At 45.6% G+C, this 20013-nt stretch overlaps 1 protein-coding gene across 1 annotated transcript in view; it reads right to left on the bottom strand.

The window, feature by feature from the left end:
* Positions 1-18533, bottom strand: part of CCNA1 (cyclin A1) — a 51531-nt gene extending 32998 nt beyond the window's left edge. The window contains 10 exon segments of the mRNA XM_030199396.1: positions 2092-2190; positions 2192-2268; positions 2270-2314; positions 2516-2640; positions 2960-2981; positions 2983-3140; positions 3143-3178; positions 13151-13172; positions 15125-15355; positions 18386-18533. Coding sequence (XP_030055256.1) covers positions 2092-2190; positions 2192-2268; positions 2270-2314; positions 2516-2640; positions 2960-2981; positions 2983-3140; positions 3143-3178; positions 13151-13172; positions 15125-15331 — 791 coding nt within the window. The 5' untranslated portion in view covers positions 15332-15355; positions 18386-18533.
* Positions 18534-20013: the final 1480 nt, after the last annotated feature.

Here is a 20013-nt window from a genome sequence, read left to right as displayed (position 1 = left end):
AGAAGTATACTAATGTACTAATGAAAAGGTTCTTCTAGTAAAAGGAGGGGAACCAATTAAACACTGTACCAGAAATACCAATGCTTTGTAAATGAGATTATTTACAAGATCAAAGGCCACTGATGGTCCAAAGACATTACTAGGACAAATCTTCCTGTTGTCAAAGGCAGAGTGGCACTTTAAAGTGTAAATACTGTAGTCTGGAGGACATTCCCAAGTGGAATCCGTGGCAGACTAAAGTAGGCAAGTAAGCTGTAGGAGGAAGATGCAGCCAGCACCAGAGCACTGCAAGGGAAAGGAGGCAGTGAAGCCAGCAAGTACTGCAGGGGAACACCACCAGCCTTAGCACTTACTCAGAGCAGAGACACTTACCTAGCGCATATGCTAGGCACTTTGCATGCAGCTCATTTGCAAGCTATTTCTAAGTTGGTAACTTACACAGAGGATCTAAATGCACACGGTTTTTTTAACAGGGACTTTATGCATAAGGCCCTGGGTCTATAGTTTTATAGCTCAGTTCAGTACTCTGAATCTCCAGCTGCTGGTTGATGGACATAACTTATTTCCACACATGGAACACAGAAAGTACTAGCAAGACTTCTAGGGATTGATTAACACTAGATTATAACAGGCTTTTGGTTTGAGTCATGTAGTTTTGTTAGGGCTGTGGGTCTTTCCAATACTGCAGGGAAAGCATTGATGAAGTCTGTCTCCCCCCCCACCCCCCATTACCTACATCTGTCTCTCCTGCCTGCCTGTGTGAAGCCACTTGCATTTTTTCCAGGGCATGAACAGGTAGATTTAAAAAAAAACAAAAAACAAAAAAAACAGAATCTACCTTCAACCCCCAATCAATTTTTTTTTGCATGAGTAAAGCAGAGGATAGGATGCCAAATATAAAATCTGAAGCGTTTAAAAAAAGTCACCACTTATCCTTAAGTGATTTTAACAGTTTATCCTTTTAAGACTATGATCTTCATTATTTTCAAGTCAGGAGCTACATTGGCAAAGATGTCCATGTGAGCAACAGAACCCAAGGCATTAAACAAAAAAGGGGCGGTCCCCTTGCAACGAGGTATTTAGTCTGGATGTTCAAGCACACTCAGATCAACATGTGGAATTAAACTAAAGTTCTCGGACTCTTGCCCTGAGCTCATCTCCCCAACACAAACAACCCCCCCCCTCAAATTCTCCTCCAACCCTATCTTAGCTAATCAACTCCCATCGCCCTGTCCAACCCAGATCTCCATCCTTAAATGCTTCCTCACCTTCCACAGAATCTTGCTGCTGGTGCCACCTCTGGGACAGCTACTCCCGTTTCCTATGATATGGCTCTAGGCCAGTATGGGTCATGCAGTATCTAAATTCCTTCACAGTTCAGTCTCATGAGAAAATGGTATTTCGACACTGCATGGCTCAAATTCACCTAGATCTGAACAGTCCCAAAGCAAAACAAATGGCTGTTAATGAGGCAGCACTGGCAGCAAACTTCAGACACTGGGAAGAGCTAGGGAGCTGCACCTAGATTAATGGGGGCTGCTGCCACCACTGCCTCCCCCCACCCACAATCCTTGCAATGAAGAATATTGATGCTAAGGTAAAGATGTCAGTAGTTTGGCATTTTGGGAGGAATCCAATCCAACTTCTGTATAGACACTTGCCTGTTTCATCAAGAATTTAGCCTGTTGAACACTACAGATGTGTTTGTTAGGTTATTGTTAAAGATAATCACAGCAATAGCTCAGCTACACAGACTAGAGGGACATGTACAGGTCACATTTGTTATCAAATCTTATGGGTGCTGTAGCCCCAGAGGTCAACTGATATGGACTGGAAGCCTAAAAGAGGAGTACCAGAATAAAGAGAGGAATCAATATCTAACAGCTAATTTTGTTTTGTATTTTTAACTGCTTTTATGTGAACCAACCTAGGGATAGGGCAGGGTATTTTTATTTATTTTTAATTAAAATAACTGAGGCAGTCTCAAGCCTATTGATACTTAGCCACAGCATAAAATCAGCTTTTGTACAAAAGACTCAGCATCATAGGATGGACTATAATTCTGGAAAATAGTTAAAGGCTCAAACTTACGATGCCAGGAGAAATTGCTGCAGTTCCTACAGCTGTAGCTTTCCTCTAAGAACCGACATGCACGAAAGAAAACGGTCCAGATAGTTAACAGCCAGTACAGGGTTCATCTCTAAGTTTGTACTCTTCACCAACTTCCACCAGCCAATCTACCAAGATGGCACGCATCCCTGCTGTGATGTTCTGGCTGCTTCCGCATGTAGTACACCTTTGGTCTGTTTTTCATCTGTGCAGAAACATTTCAGGACCCAATTATTTAGCAAGGGGGAAGAAAAAAAAAAAAGCCAAGAATGACAAAGCTTCTGGCTGCTTCTCTCTCTATCAAAATCTTACAAGGTACAAAGGCAAAAAGCATCAATATTTTTGGAAGACAGTGAACACATCATAGCACATTGTAAATTTATGAAGCTTAGAAAGAGGCACTTACTTCTGCTTGCCGAAGGTACTGGTGAATCTCCTCTATGTATTCTGTTATAGACATCATATCTATGGAAGTGTCAGAATAGTCATCAGACTGAGACTGGAACGAAGTATCCACCATCATTGGAGATCCTGCATGATTGGTTATAGACAAGCTTTACAAAACAAAGAATGTCGTTTGCACAAACTATATATGAAGACATTAGCAGTCATATCCAGATAATAAAATGCCTAATAGTATAATCTTATAGGAGATCCATGACTGGATAGAGGCTTGAGAATTTAGAATTTATAAAAACTGCATTTTAGGGAAAAGCAGTAGGGTTTTAAAGGTTAACCACACAACCTGAGGGCTGGAATCAAGAAGGCGGCTGTGACAAGGAAGCACTGCACATGCTGTTGACAGGGTCATTGTATTGTAAATAGCACACATACTGCAAGGGATATCTACCTGTACTAAGATCCAGGAACAAAATGAAAGCTGTGTTTCATGGACTCTGTATCCTCTTCCAGTCTAGGTTCTACTTTCTCCACAATATTACAATCTTGTTCATGTAGGTTCTCTGTTCATCCACGTAAATAGTAAAACCCTGGTTTAGGAGCCACCGTGGTCACATAGGCAGGAACCACACTTTACTAATCTGAGGAAAAGCATTTTCTGTCCCAGAAAGGCATCCATTGTGTTATTACCCTAAAACAACATAAAAATTCAAGGTCTACTACCCACATGAGTGCTCAAAATGCTGTTGAATGCCTACTTGCTTTTTAAATGTAGCTAGCAATCACCAAGCAGTTAATAGCAGAACACAAAAGAGATTAATCTTTTGCCCTATTGCCTGTTACTGTAAACCATTTTGAATGCATGTTACTCAGCAAGATGGTATGTAAAACCACTTGCTTAATACCTGTGCACTGCTAGAAGGTAGATCTGATCTCAACTGGGTACATGACTAATAGCACATGCAAGTTGACTGCAGCTCTAGTCCATGGGCCATTTATTAAACACACTCAATACAGTGCCATGGTAAAATATGCTTACAGCAAGGGTGGTCAGCAATATTCATATTGAAACCCAAACTAACTTTGCAGCTCAAGACTGCAGTTTGACATCCCTGGTGTACAAGATCACTATTGCCCTAATTTCAAAAGGAGTCAGTCTCAGTTAGACAAAGGCTCTGAGAAATACAGCTTTTACTTGATGACCAGTGCTACCCATTCCTGTGCAATACTACCAGGCCACCTGATAGTGAATGATACATACCTGTAGCAGGGTGTTCTCCGAGGACAGCAGGCCTATTGTTCTCACGACTGGGTGACGTCCGCGGCAGCCCCCACCAACCGGAAAAAGCTTCGCGGGACGGTCGCACGCAGGGCACGCCCACCGCGCATGCGCGGGCCGTCTTCCTGCCCGTGCGCGACCGCTCCCGCCAGTTGAATGACTAGCAAAAAAAGATGAAACACACAACTCCAAAGGGGAGGAGGGAGGGTAGGTGAGAACAATCAGCCTGCTGTCCTCAGAGAACACCTGCTACAGGTATGTATCATTCACTTTCTCCGAGGACAAGCAGGCTGCTTGTTCTCACGACTGGGGTATCCCTAGCTCTCAGGCTCACTCAAAACAAGAACCCAGGTCAATTGAACCTCGCAACGGCGAGGGTACAACAGAAAATTGACCTACTAGAACAACAGAGTGCAGCCTGACCAGAATAAATTCGGGTCCTGGAGGGTGGAGTTGGATTTACACCCCAAACAGATTCTGCAGCACCGACTGCCCCGAACCGACTGTCGCGTCGGGAATCCTGCTGGAGGCAGTAATGTGATTGTGAATGTGTGGACAGATGACCACGTCGCAGCCTTGCAAATCTCTTCAATAGTGGCTGACTTCAAGTGGGCCACTGACGCTGCCATGGCTCTAACACTATGAGCCGTGACATGACCCTCAAGAGCCAGCCCAGCCTGGGCGTAAGTGAAGGAAATGCAATCTGCTAGCCAATTGGAGATGGTGCGTTTCCCGACAGGCGACCCCTAGCCTGTTAGGGTCGAAAGAAATAAACAATTGGGCGGACTGTCTGTGGGGCTGTGTCCGCTCCAAGTAGAAGGCCAATGCTCTCTTGCAGTCCAATTGTGCAACTGACGTTCAGCAGGGCGGGTATGCGGCCTGGGGAAGAATGTTGGCAAGACATTGACTGGTTAAGATTGGAACTCCGACACACACCTTCGACAGGAACTTTGGGTGGGTGCGGAGCACTACTCTGTTATGATGAAATTTGGTATATGGAGCGTGAGCTACTAGGGCTTGAAGCTCACTGACCCTACGAGCTGAAGTAACTGCCACCAAGAAAATGACCTTCCAGGTCAAGTACTTCAGATGGCAGGTATTCAGTGGCTCAAAAGGAGGTTTCATCAGCTGGGTGAGGACGACGTTGAGATCCCATGACACTGTGGGAGGCTTGATAGGGGGGCTTATAGACAAGAGCAAAGCCTCTCAGGAATCGAGAGCTACTAAGGGCTCTCCAGAGATGGCTTACCTTCCACAACGATAATGGTAAGCACAATCGCACTAAGGTGATTCCTTACTGAGTTGGTCTTGAGACCAGACTCTGATAAGTGCAGAAGGTATTCAAGCAGGTTCTGTGCAGGACAGAACGAGGTTCTAGGGCCTTGCTCTCATACCAAACGACAAACCTCCTCCACTTGAAAAAAGTAACTCTTTTTAGTGGAATCCTTCCTAGAGGCAAGCAAGGACACGGAGACACCCTCAGACAGACCCACGCAGCGAAGTCTACGCCCTCAACATCCAGGCCGTGAGTGCCAGGGATTGAAGGTTGGGGTGCAGCAACGCTCCGTCGTTCTGCAGATGAGAGTCGGAAAACACTCCAATCTCCACGGTTCTTCGAGGACAACTCCAGAAGAAGAGGAAACCAGATCTGACGAGGCCAAAAGGGCGCGATCAGAATCATGGTGCCGCGGTCTTGCTTGAGCTTCAGTAAGGTCTTCCCCACCAAAGGTATGGGAGGATAAGCATACATGAGGCCGGTCCCCCAATGAAGAGAAAGGCATCTGACGCTAGCCTGCCGTGTGTCTGAAGTCTGGAACAGAACAGAGGCAGCTTGTGGTTGGTCTGAGAGGCGAAAAGGTCCACCGAGGGGGGGCCCCACTCTCGGAAGATCTTGCGTACCACTCTGGAATGGAGCGACCACTCGTGCGGTTGCATGACTCTGCTCAGTCTGTCGGCCAGACTGTTGTTTACGCCTGCCAGGTACGTGGCTTGGAGAAGCATGCCGAACCGGCACGCCCAACGGCTTCCTGACATAGGGGGCGAGATCCGGTGCCCCCCTGCTTGTTGACGTAATACATTGCAACCTGATTGTCTGTCCGAATTTGGATAATTTGGTAGGACAGCCGATCTCTGAAAGCCTTCAGTGCGTTCCAGATCACTCGGAGCTCCAGGAGGTTGATCTGCAGATCCTTTCCTGTAGGGACCAACAGACCCTGGGTGTGAAGCCCATCGACATGAGCTCCCCACCCAGGCGAGATGCATCCGGCGTCAGCACTTTCGTGGCTGCGGAATTGGAATGGACGTCCCAGGGGTCAAATTGGTCCGAATGTCCACCAGAGCAGTGAAGTGCGGCAACTGGTGGAGAGGCGGATGACATCTTCTAGATTCCCGGTGGCTTGGAACCACTGGGAAGCTAGGGTCCATTGAGCAGATCTCATGTGAAGACGAGCCATGGGAGTCACATGAACTGTGGAGGCCATATGACACAGAAGTCTCAACATCTGCCGAGCTGTGACCTGCTGAGAACGCTCTGGTCTGCGAGGCCAGGGCCAGGAGATTGGGTGGCCCTCGCTTCGGGAAGGTAGGCCTGAGCCGTCTGGGCATTCAGCAGAGCTCCTATGAATTCCAGAGACTGTGTTGGCTGGAGATGGGACTTTGGGTAATTTATCACAAACCCCAGCAGCTCCAGAAGTCGAGTAAGTGCACTGCATAGACCGGAGGGCTCCCGCCTCCGAGGTGTTCTTGACCAGCCAATCGTCGAGATATGGGAACACGTGCACTCCCAGCTTGCGTAGGTAGGCCGCTACCACCACGAGGCACTTTGTAAACACTCGTGGGGCAGAGGCGAGCCCAAAGGGCAGCACACAATACTGAAAGTGCCGTGCGCCCAGGCGGAAATCTGAGATACTGTCTGTGAGCTGGCAGTATCGGGATGTGAGTGTATGCGTCCTTAAATCCAGGGAACATAGCCAATCTTTTTTCTGAATCATTGGCAGAAGGGTGCCCAAGGAAAGCATCCTGAAACTTTTCTTGACCAGGAATTTGTTCAGGCCTCTCAGGTCTAGGATGGGACCATCCCCCCTGTTTTCTTTTCCACAAGGAAGTACCTGGAATAGAATCCCTGCCCTTCCTGCCCGGGTGGTACGGGCTCGACCGCATTGGCGCTGAGAAGGGCGGAGAGTTCCTCTGCAGTACCTGCTTGTGATGGGAGCTGAAAGATTGAGCTCCCGGAGGACAATTTGGTGGCAGGGAGGCCAAATTCAGGGCGTATCCGCACCGCACTATTTGGAGAACCCACTGGTCGGAGGTTATGAGAGGCCACCTTTGGTGAAAAATTTTTAACCTCCCCCGACCGGCAGATCGTCCGGTACGGACACTTTGAGGGCGGCTATGTTCCCGTGGATCCAGTCAAAAGCCCGTCCCCAGCTTTTGCTGTGGAGGCACAGGGGGCTGCTTAGGCGCACGCTGTTGACGAGAACGAGCGCGCTGGGTCTGTCCCTGTGCCTGATGAGGCCTTCGGGCCGGCTGGTTGTACCTACGCTTTGCAAAAGAATAGGGTGCAGCCTGCCGGGCCCGGGAAAAACGTCCACCTGCTGAGGTGGATGCTGAAGGCGCCCGGTGGGAGAGCTTGTCGAGGGCGGTTTCCCGCTGATGCAGTTGGTCCACCAGCTGCTCGACCTCCTCACCAAAAAATGTTATCCCCCCGGCAAGGGACTCGGCCAGTCTCTGCTGGGTGCGGTTGTCCAGGTCAGAGGCACGCAGCCATGAGAGCCTGCGCATCACTATACCTTGGGCCGCAGCACGAGAAGCCACGTCACAGGTGTCATAGATACCCCTGGACAGGAACTTTCTGCACGCCTTCAGCTGCCTGACCACCTCCTGATAAGGCCTGGACTGCTCCGGCGGGAGCTTATCGACCAGGTCCGCCAGTTGCTGCACATTGGTCCGCATGTGGATGCTCATATAGAACAGGTATGACTGGATGCGGGTCACGAGCATGGAGGATTGGTAGGCCTTCCTCCCAAACGAGTCCAGAGTGCGAGACTCCCGCCCCGGGGGCGCCGAGGCGGTATCCCTCGAACTCCGTGCCCTCTTGAGAGCAGAATCCACGACCGCCGAGTCATGGGGCAATTGGGGCCGCATTAACTCTGGGTCAGAGTGGATCCTGTACTGGGACTCTGCTTTCTTGGGAATGGTGGGGTTAGTTAACGTTCGCACCCAGTTTCCGAAGCAGTGTCTCCTTGAGGACATTGTGCAGCGGTACCGTGGAGGACTCTCTAGGTGGTGATGGATAGTCGAGGACCTCTAGCATCTCGGCCCTCGGCTCTTCCACAGAGACCACGGGGAAGGGAATGCTGATAGACATATCCCACACAAAGGAGGCAAAGGAGAGACTCTCAGGAGGTGAGAGCTTCCTCTCCGGTGAAGGCGTGGGGTCCGAGGGAAGGCCCGTAGACTCCTCTGAGGAGAAATATCTAGGGGTCCTCCTCTTCCCCCCACGAGGCCTCATCCTCGGTATCGGACATAAGCTCATGTAGCTGAGTCCTGAACCGGACCCGGCTCGACGTCGAGGCACCGAGGTCTCGGTGTCGTCGAGCGGTGGACTCCCGCGCCTGCGGGGACGGAGCTCCCTCCATCGACGTCGACGGGGACTCCACCTGCGTAGCAGTCGAGACCGGCGCCGCAAGCGGCGGCGGTGTCGACGGCCCCAGCGCCGGGCTAGAGCTCGCCGGCGCCACAGACATCGGCGCTGAGGGCGCAAGCACCCCCGGCGCCGGCACAGCCTGGCGCATCAGCCCTTCCAGGATCCCCGGAAGGATGGCTCTGAGCACTCGTCCAGGCCCGCTGCCGGGAAAGGCGTGGGGCTGGTAGTGTGTCGGCGCCAGAAGCTGATGGGGGCCAGGAGACGGCACGGAGGTGCCGGAACCCTGACGCATCGGTACCTCCACACCGATGGGACCTCTCCTCCTCGACGTGGACGCTTCGGCGTCGCCCTCCTCTCCTATGTCCGGATGCAACCCGAGGTCGACCGGTGACGACGCTTCTTATCCTTCTTGCGATGCACGTCACCGGCACCGGGAGGTATGGAGGAGGAGGAGGACGATCCCCCTCGTCTCGTAGGGAACCGGGTCAGACAGGGTTCGGTCCCGTGGACCATGGCTGAGTGAGTGACCGGGCCGACTGCCCACGCGGCCTCTCACCTCTACCCTCACCGGAGGAACCGGCGGGCCGACGGGACCTGTTCTCCTGGGGTCGATGCCATACGGTGCCGATGTCTCGGGCATCGATACCGTGTACCGAAGGACCGGTGCGTCGATACCTGATGCCGTCGAGGTCGACGTCGAGGGGGCCGGCGCAAGTTCCAAAAAGACGGTCCCGTAGAACTTGCCTCGCAACCTGAGTCCGTTCCGGAGACCGAGACACAGGGGACACGACTTGAGATTGTGCTCCGGCCCGAGGCACTGGAGGCACCAAGCGTGGGTGTCGGTCTGCGAGATCGGCCGGCCGCACCGACCACACTTTTTAAATCCACTTGGGACCTTCGAGGACATCGACGGAAAAATCGCGTCGGCGAAGTCAAAGTCGTCGATGGTGGCGGAAATCACACCTCGAAAAAGGGGAAAACGACCGTGCGGCCACTAGGCCGCAACGCGGCGTCCCCGCTAGAAGCGAGGGAAAAAGGGGAGCGCGTGCTCCACACGCTCAGGTTTTTTTTTTTTTTTTTTTTAAAAGAAAACCGGGCGGTGTACAACCAATAGAAAAAAGAAACGATTCGCGTAAACGCGATCGACTTTCCGGCGGCTGAGAATAGAGAGAGCGGCAAAGCACGACTCTCTCCAGACGCGGAAAAAAAGGAACTGGCGGGAGCGGTCGCGCACGGGCGGGAAGACGGCCGCGCATGCGCGGTGGGCGTGCCCTGCGTGCCGACCGTCCCGCGAAGCTTTTTCCGGTTGGTGGGGGCTGCCGCGGACGTCACCCAGTCGTGAGAACAAGCAGCCTGCTTGTCCTCGGAGAATACAAGATACATACATAGTTCTTCTAGTAGACAGCTTCCTTATGTTCTACGTGCGATTACAAATAATACATGGACAATTGCAAGAATATACTAACCTACATCTCTCTAATTACAAAATTATGAAATAACTCACTATAAAAAAAACATATCTACCATGAAATTTAAACTTTAATTTATCAAAAACTTCTGAAATAAATGTTTACTGCCTTCTCAAAAATACCAGTTACAAATCCTTCTTACAGTAGAAGGCAAATACCACACTTAACCCCTTGGTTGAAAATAGTGGATGCAAAAAATCTCTTTGAAACCGATACTATAAATGCATTGATACTGTTATCACTGATCACCTCAACACATTTACCCCTACTTACCACCCAGAAGAGGAAGCCTACAGAAGTATACTTTAAAAAGGGCTTTCAGAATGATTCAGGGCCATTTTTCTGTGATCTATTTGATCCAAGTTCCAGATATGCCAAGTTTCACAGAAGAAATACCATAGATAAAACCCAAAAGATTATATATAACCTGTATTAATCAGTGTACTTTATTATCTCATGTATGTTTATTCACTTTTATGCCATCCATATCAAATTAAGTGGATTACAAATCTTATTGTTGCAGTTCACACAAAGCTAGAGTTCTTAAGGGAGTCCTATCAATTCCCAAATCTGAATTTAGCTCACAACTTTTCAGTAGCGAAAGGTGAGTTACATTCACATACAGTGGGTATTTCCCTACCCCTGGAGGGCTTACAATCTATATTTTACCTAAGATAATGGAAGGTTCAGTGACTTGTCCAAGGTCACAAGGAGCAGAGAGATTTGAACCTGGTTTCCATAGTTCTCAGCTCACTCTCTACTCATGAATATGCATACAATAAGCCACCTCCAAATGCAAATTTTTCATGCATATTTGTTGTGGTAATCCTGAAAATCTAACTGGCTAGGAGGCATATTTTCAAAGCACTTTGGGAGGCTAAGTTCCATAGGTTTCTATGGAACTTTGGGAGGCTAAGTGCTTTGAAAATGAGCCTCTTAGTGTGCATCCAGAAAGGGGTGAGAAGAATTGCACTTGGCTATTCCTCCACAAATATGGATGCAATGCATATAAACTTCTCATGCAAGTTTATTGCATAGATCCTGAAAAATGTAATTGACTGAAGTGCCGAGACACATTTGGGAATTGTTAAAGCACAAGAGAACAATGAAATATCCGATTTACAGAATGGACTGAACCACCAAGAACTATTTCCCCCAAGTAACATCTCAAGAGCTACTACCCAATAACTTGCTTGCCCAAGTTGAAAATGTAATATACTGCAAATAAAAATTATCTAAATGGTACACAATGTAAAAAAAATTAAGAAAGAGGGAAGGGAAGAAACAGAAGGATACCTAGGTTACAATGGGAATTATAAAATATGGCATAATACAATCAATATTAAAATTTATAGGAATTATGAAAAGGAATGACAAGACAGTGAAATGGAACAGCAAGGGGCAAGGTGGAACTCATCTAGGCTTGGAAGGGAATGCTTTGGAGAATAAAGAAGCTTCGAGAATGGCCTTGAAGAGTGATAATTGTGTGTAGGTGCCCAAAATATAAGCTGCTCACTGCAATAGATAGAGCTAGATCAGATTTCAATAGGGCTAGAACAGAAAAAGATGAGCATATGGAACAAGAAACCAGTTAATGCTGAATAAAGCCATTATCGGACATGAAAATTTAGAAATCTTAGTGAAGCATGGACTACAGCATCTCACCCTCCACATAAGTTATGAAGGACAATGTTATCCCTCATTTCAAGATCCAGCCAAGAATATTTCTGGGATATTCTTCCACCACCACTAATACTTCGGCACTAATTTCACCAAGTACTCCTATTAACTCATTGGACTATGAATTTAGCTTTAATAACTCCAAATGATTTGAAGCTATAGAGCTTCTGTGCTCAGTATTTGAATGAACTACCAAAACTAATGATTCAGACATAAGAATGACTTTAGTTTGGACAAATGTACAAAAGCAACAGAAAATTGAAAACTGACAGAAAGCAATATAAAAAGCTTAAGATGACAAAATGTTTAGATGTCATCTAGCACTAATTACTGAGAAAAGATCAACAAGGACTACTACTATAGAAGACAATATTGAAAAATGTTGGAGCAACATGAAAAGCCAAAATGCTAATGAGTTTTACAAAAAATAAATTCTTCTGCTACATATAAAGCATTTTTGCTTTTCAGTTAAACGGAAATCCTGTGATGAGAATTTAGGTTTTAATCATCCTCATTTGCAACAGTCAAGACATCCAACTGCTGCCACTGTAGTCGGATAATGTTAACAGAAAAAGTGGGTTCCACTCAAATGACAGACATCTTCACGGTAACTGAGGGAGCAGGAAGATGACCATTGCCACAACAGAATCAGGCATAGCACTAGTGGGGTGGTTGACATAGGTTGAGAAGAGAGACAGCGTAGGAACGGAGACATATACTACCATAAGAACAGGAAAAAAAGTGTAGTGGGTTCAGAGTATGGTGTTACTAGAAAGAATGTTTCTCTTTCTCCCCTTTAGCTCTAATCTATTAGACTGCATAGGCCCAGGAAGAGGAGGAAGACTGAGAAGGCATGTGACTACTGGGAATGAAGCTAGGCAATGTGTACATCATTTTAATAAAAGGCACATAAGAAAAAGAATCCAATGAAAATTGTGCATTGGTTATTTCATGAAATTGACTTTTAGGCACAAATTAGTACCCTCTTAAAGCACCTAATTAGCTTGAAAATAAGACACCTAAACTTACAACACCAAGATTATGAAACTATAGATAGATGTATATCAACATCACTAACTGAAGATCTTTATATAACATTTAAGAAGAGATAAATCTTCCCCACTGTGAACATCTGAACCTGTCCTAACAAATTGTTCTTCTTTAGAATAGTCACTTAGGAGTCCTTTTACTAAGCTGCAGCAAAAAATAGCCTTAGTGTGTGGAAAACAACTCACAGAAGGGTGAGCCAAGGCCATTTTACTGCAACTATAAAATGGTCATTAGTACAAAAAAAAAAATCAGCCAAGTGCACGTTTAGTGCAGGAACACCCCCTCTTAGCCCCAACATGCTCCCCTCCCATAAACAAAATACAAATTTTAGCATCTAAATTAGTGTGCGCTAATTTCTCAGTTGCCACTAGACATAACATAATAGCTATACTGGATCAGACCAATGATTGTGCAGCCCAGTATCGTGCTTTCAACAGTGGTTAATTCAGGTTGAAAATAGTAGCAAGATTTCAAGCTACCAATCCCAGGGACAGCAATGGTTGTCCCTATTTCTATCTCAATAGCCAACTATGGAATTTTCCTCCAGGAACTTGCCCAAACCTTTTTTTTTAAACCCAGATATGCCATCTTGTGATATTGCTATTTAAGCTGCGTTAAGTGTACGAGAGTGCCGAATGCAACTTAGTAAAAGGGTCCCTTACTTCTTTAAAGTCTTGAGTAGAGAGGTGTGGTAGCCATGTTAGTCCACTTTTAAAGGTAATCAATAGAAATCAAACAAAAAACATGGAAAAGAAAATAAGATGATTAGACATAACTTAATACATTTCTTGATTAGCTTTCGAAGGTTGCCCTTCTTCGTCAGATTGGAAATAAGCAAATGTGGTAGATGACAGTATATATAAAACATCCAAGCATTTCATTGATAGTCTACAGGGTGGGGGTGGGTAGGAGATATGCGTGGGATCATCAAAGCATTTCAGAGATAGTCTAACAGGATGGGGGTGGATAGGTGAGAGGAGGGTGATAAACATAGCAATACAACTTTATGGTTATAATGGGCTAGAAAACCCAGATTTTGTTTTAAGTCCTGTCTGTTGGGTGTCAAAATATTCAATCATTCTGACACCCAACAGACAGGACTTAAGAAAACAAGATCTGGGTTTTCTAGCCCATTATAAACCATAAAGTTGTATTGCTAAGTTTATCACCCTCCTCTCACCTATCCACCCCCATCCTGTTAGACTATCTCTGAAATGCTTTGATGATCCCACGCATATCTCCTACCCACCCCCACCCTGTAGACTATCAATGAAATGCTTGGATGTTTTATATATACTGTCATCTACCACATTTGCTTATTTCCAATCTGACGAAGAAGGGCAACCTTCGAAAGCTAATCAAGAAATGCATTAAATTATGTCCAATAAAAAAGGTATCTTATTTTCTTTTCCATGTTTTATTTTGTTTGATTTCTATTGATTTTCTTTAAAGTCAAAATATCTTATATTTAAGAGGTCCCTTTCTGATTAGGAAATACTTGAAACCTTCTTGAACAATGTTTTGTCCTCAAAAAGTTGTCACTATCAATTTAATCATGTGCCTTAAGGTTCACAAGTAATAAAATAGTGTTTTACAAATTATTCTGCGGGGAGAAAAGAAATTCTCAGGATTTGCATTAGTGAAACAGCTAAGTAGGTCAATATTTAAAGCTATTAAAAGCTACCTACTTCACTTCCTTCAAGCCATGTAAACTGGAGTGCTTCTATGACCAGCCCTCAAGCACCGTTCTCAAAGTGTAAAATCAATTTTTTTTTTACTCTATGACCAGACCATGCATTAGTTATTCCAGGGAGTTAAAGTAGAAAGTGTGTACAGATAGTCTACAAATGGGAGGGAGAAGGAGGATTGTGGGGTCAGAGGCTTGTGTGGTTGGAGTGCATTTCCTATTTCTACACAGCTGCCTCCATTCCTCCTGTTCTTCAGCTAAAGATGCCTTTGCTCCCCACCAGATACACTATTTAGTTGTTGATCTCTCTACTAGCCCACCATTCCATTCTATCAGCTACTTCCTCACCAGAGCATATGCGAGGGTCTCTGGGAAAAGAGAATCTAAAATGTTGAGAATGGCTGATTGTTCATGTCATGGGGCCCATAAGCAGTCTGGAAAAAAAAAGTTATATGTTCAAATTTTATTTTTTTTTAAACATAAAAAGGGATGGGGTTTGTACTGTTCTGTTACAAATGTTTGCTCTAACAGAATTCGTTAGATCCTCAGTTTAGTCACTTTTCACTGAGATTGGCAGGTGGGAAACCTAGAATTTGTGACAAATACTTGCTACTAAAATCAAGGCAACATGATCACAGGATATGCACACCCTTTTATGCCAGAAGTGTGCAAGAAAGCAGTGCTATCAACCAACACCGTCACTGGTAACTGCTGGTATCGGGGGGGAAAAATTATACACTACATTAAAAAAAAAAAGACAGACAGTTTTTGGGGTTTTTTTTTGTTAGAAAACTGCATTAATCTACCTGACCAAATGATCTTCGGTGCTGCTCATTCTCACTCAACACTCCCAGAACAGTTCTTGGTGCAAGTCTCTGGGGCAAGTTGGGAATTTGAGGAACAGCTTCATTCTTGAGGAAAGGGAAGAGAAGTTGGGCGCTCTCTTGTCCCCCGGTGGCAGTGAATGAGGTAGCAGCTCTGAGGAAGCCATTGGATGAGACACCACGACGCATCTTTGAAAACTCAACCACCACCAGCTACAAACAGAGGAAAAAAGTTTGCAAATTAAAAAATGATCTCTACCATCCGGGAAAAAAAATTCCAGTAGTTATTCTACTCACATGTAATAAAGAAAAATTTCAGAAGTTACTTTGGATTACTGTAACATCAAGAAATATTTCTTCAATGTAAGGACACTGAATTCAGAACAAACTACCAGTGAAAACAAACCAGAGCTGTATTTAAGAGTGGTACTCATAGGTAGGGTTGGAAGATGAAGGCAGTGATCCGCCCTTGTAGCTCATCCAGCCAGAAGGCCCACCAGAGACTGGAAAGTTGGGGGGGGGGGGGTTGGCCCAAGTGCCACCTCAAAAGTGGCACCAGAGCACAGCCCTAAAGTGGGAGAAGACTCCTTTTTGACCTTGGTACTTGGCAACTTCAATGTCTGGTGCCCTAGGTAGTTACCTAACCCTAGATCAGAGTTCTCAGCTTAGACCTTGGGATACACCTAGCCAGTCTTGTGGTCAGGATACCTACAATGAATATGCATGAGAAATGTGCATACCTTGTCTCCATTATATGTAAATATCTCTCGTGCATATTCATTGTGGGTATCCTGACCACCAGACTGGCTAGGTGTGTCCTGAGGACTAGATTTAGAGCCCCTGACCTAGATCCATGCCTGAGGAAAAACAGAATTGTAGAAGTGCATGAGATAAGTACATAGAATCGTGAGCAGTATTAAAAAGATCAGCTAAGATCTGTGGTATTGCACCAGGAATGAAACAGAGTTGACTAGATGTATGCATACTCCTCTTCTGCCATTATATTCTCTGTTTGATAAAAACCAGGTCAATAGGTTGCTGATCACACACAAGAAAAGAGGCAACGAGAGGTGAAAAATAAACCAAAGGCATAAATAAACAGTACAACCTAGTAATACTGCAGAACATGGGGGTGTTGGTACCCACAGACTACAACTTCCCAGAAGACAGGTGGATTCCGCTTATACCTGTTCAGTGAAGTTGAAGACCATGGTAAACTGTGTGCAGTATGCTTACAGATCATCCTTGAGTTCCCTACATGTGCACACACACTAAGATTTGTACGTACTGGAGACCAGGGCCAGCGGGGTCATAAACCAACTTTTGGCTTGGCACCCTCCCATTTGTGCACCCCCCTCCTGACTACCTTTAAAGGCAGTTTCCCCCCTCCTGAACACTAATAGCATTTCTCCCAATGCTACCCACATCAGCCCCTGCATCTCCCCTCGGCCTCACCCCTGTGGAAACTGGAAGTTATGTCAAAGGGGTGCAGCAGAAGGAAGACACTGGGTGTGATGCGGGTAGAACTGGGCAAAATACTGTTTGGGAGGGGAAACTGCCTTTAAACTTACAGGGGGAGGCAAGGAAGGTGGTTGCTGATTTTTTTCCCCTGCACACACAACACTGCCAGGTAAGCTCTGAGCCAGCTTAACGTATAGGAGCAGTGACATCACAGGCTCAGGCATTTGGTGCCCTGAGCCAGAGCCTCACCTGGTCCAAAGGTTAAGCTTGCACTTGTGGAGGTAGTAAATACAAGTCTCATGAATACTTATTGTGGATAGGCTGAAAATCTAACAAGCTTGGAAGCACCCCACTGTACTAGGTAATACCCTGCTCTTGGACAGGTTACAGTTTAAGGGGGTCTTTTACTAAAGATTACGCAAGACTCATTCTATTTCTGTGGGCCCTACTACAAATAAGGGAGAAAAACAAACACCCTTGAGTTTGTACCTGAGGCAACAGAGGGTTAAGTGACGCCCAAATTACAAGGAACATCACTAATTTGAACACTAGCTTTCCTACTTCTCAGTCAACTGCTCTAACCACTAGTCTACGTATGGGAGCTAACTTTTCTAAGTGATTGGGGGGTGCTAAACCCAGTGGAAATTACCCATCCATCCCTGGGCACAATCAAGATTTTTTTTTTCAATATTGGAGGTGCATAAGCCCCCACAGAGCTGGCTCCTGTCTCTCGACTTTACAAACCATGTGATGCATAAAGATGGGGGAAGGGGAGGAAGCACTGATTAGGTAAAGCTTGATATCTTGTATTGGGAAACTATCCAGAAAAATACAGGGAAAGGGAATGGAGCTTGATATACCCATCTTCCTGTAGTTAAAAAGAAAGTGGCTTACATATTACAAAGAGGCACTTCATTTTGTACCTGGGGCATGGGAGGGTTAAGAAGCAACATACTCAGAGTCATAAGAAGCTACAGTAGGAACTGAGCCCAGTTCACCAGAATCAAAGCTCGCTGCACTATTCACAGGGAATTGAAGTACAACAGAAAAAAATGGAATAAGTAGCAATGACCTACAAGTAGTGGATCGACTATGGCCAGCAGCTGGGATATAGAATAGCAGAACAGACTGGATAGGACAATCGGTCTTCTACTTCGCTAATCTACTATTTTAACTACAAAAACCAAAGTGATCCAACAGAAAAACGTATAAGGCGACAGCGGGGTACCAACTCACTTGCAAATACTGTTTTTTTGTTTGCTTTTTTAAGTTATTTTATTTACCGGGCCGCAATTCAAATTATTTAGCAAGCATATTTTTTTAAAGATAACATCAGCCCGTTTCACTATAGCAGTTCATAGTAAATCTAGTCTAGTAATAGTACCCATCTAAGAGTGAATGAGTGTGGAAAGATAAAGTATCTTCACCAGCACACCACCTAAACGAATTAGAACTAATGCCAAGGTACAGGCTTCGTTCATACGGCAAGAGAAATCGGACACCCGAGCACTGCCCTCATACAAAAACATAACGGATTTCCCAAATCCATCCAATTCCAGCAACAACTTCAGTCTCAGCAGCACCCCCGAGATCAGAGCCCCCCATGCTGCAGGAACCGCAGCGTGCGCCAAACAAGCCTTCAGCAGCACCTATCTTATTTGGACGCTCCCGTACACAAAGGGCCCAGAGCACGCCCGAACTCGGAGCCAGTGACCAAGAACCAGGACCCAGCCACAAGCATTCAAAGGAAAACAACAAAGAAGAGCGAGGGGAAAAAAATACTTGCGGAGCAGGCGACAAAGTACTCTCCGCTAATAGAGTAACTGGACAGGGAAGAAGAGAGGCTGGGAGCGGGGCTACGCTCTAAATTGGAAGCTGCTGGGCTCGCCCGGTGATTGGAGAAGCGTTCGCCCTGCTGCGGAACCTGAACTCAATCAGCTGTGTTTATGCACCGCCTTCTCCTCTACTCCTAGCCAGCGCCGCACGAGCGCTCCTAATTATTTTCAATCCGCCCGCGTCTGTTGAAACCAACCAATCAGAGCCCGCGACTGCCCCTCGGCGTGCGGACGGCCGCCATGGCAACTGAAGCCGGCGTGCTGCGGGAATGTGAGAGGGCCGCGAGGAGGCGTCTCCATGGACACGGCACTGACAGCGCGCTCTGCCGCTCTCCCGGCAGGGCCATCGAGAGGAGCGATGACGCGCAGGCTGCCATAGTCTGCAGTCCCTGTAGTGCTTCCTCTTCCTTTACTAAATCAAAGAGCATGGAGGTAATAGAGTCTGGTGTAGTTTGCATGCCAGGTTACAACTGATAACTATTCAGTGATGATAAGTCTAAAATAAGTGTTTCGACACTTTTAAATTTCTGGTAGGGCCTGGTATGACAAAAAACATGCATATATAAAAGTGCTTTGTTGTTGTTTTTGTTTTCTGGTGTCATTGAATAATAAGGACCTGATGTAGGGAGGCTTTTTCCTATTATATATCTGTTATGGAAAAGCTAAGTAAATCAGGCTTCTGGTAATTGCTGGCCGATGTCAACTCTAAAAGGGCACAGTTTGAACTTAAAGTTCAATTTCACTTCAGGCTGACTGAGATGATAGAGAAGATGGGTATAGTGAGCATTTTTCGCATAGATTTGGAACTGAAGAAACCTTTAGTACATCAAAGCCCTAGTTCTATTTAATACAGAGAATGAGAATTAAAGTGATGTACTGTAGGCAGGTACTCTTTAGCTCCTATAAAAAATGGAGAATACGTTGATTATCAGCATTTTTCAAGTTATATCTCTTTTCTAAATCACTCCGGTCTTAACTAGGATTCTATTTTCAAATGGGTTTCTTACAGTCTCTGTGGGAAAATCCTTCTAAAAGTGAGGCTTTCTGATTGTGTCAAAAATAGCTTATGGTTTTTAATCAGTATCTCTGAACATTATACTGTATAAGCTCAGCTAATGGACCTTTTGTTCTATTTATGTTGTGACCCATGAGCAAAAACGGTGGCAGTTACATTTTCTAAGCTATTATCTCTATTCTGGAGCAAAAAATTGATTTCATTCCAAGTTATCTTGTTTAACAATTAAAGTGTGGACATACAGAGCTCAAGGATGATCTATAAGCATACTGTACACAGTTTACCACTGTCCTCAATTTTACTTAAAAGAAGAATCCTATGTAGGTAACCAAAAGGTAGTATACTTTAAGTCGTTATAAAAATAAAAATAAGGCATATTCCTTATATTCATGCTATATTCCTTATATTCCTGATCAAAAAATGCAGTTATGAAAAATGTGTGCACATTTAAAACAGCTTATAATAATATTTCCGTTTCACTAAGAGGATATTTCACATTCCTAATAGCAGGATTGTATATACTGTAAAGTAAACAATATTTTTTCTATTACACATTGGGA

The sequence above is a fragment of the Microcaecilia unicolor genome, chromosome 4 (genome assembly GCF_901765095.1).
Source record: "Microcaecilia unicolor chromosome 4, aMicUni1.1, whole genome shotgun sequence".
Lineage (NCBI taxonomy): Eukaryota > Metazoa > Chordata > Amphibia > Gymnophiona > Siphonopidae > Microcaecilia > Microcaecilia unicolor.
This window is presented reverse-complemented; position numbering and strand designations above follow the sequence as displayed.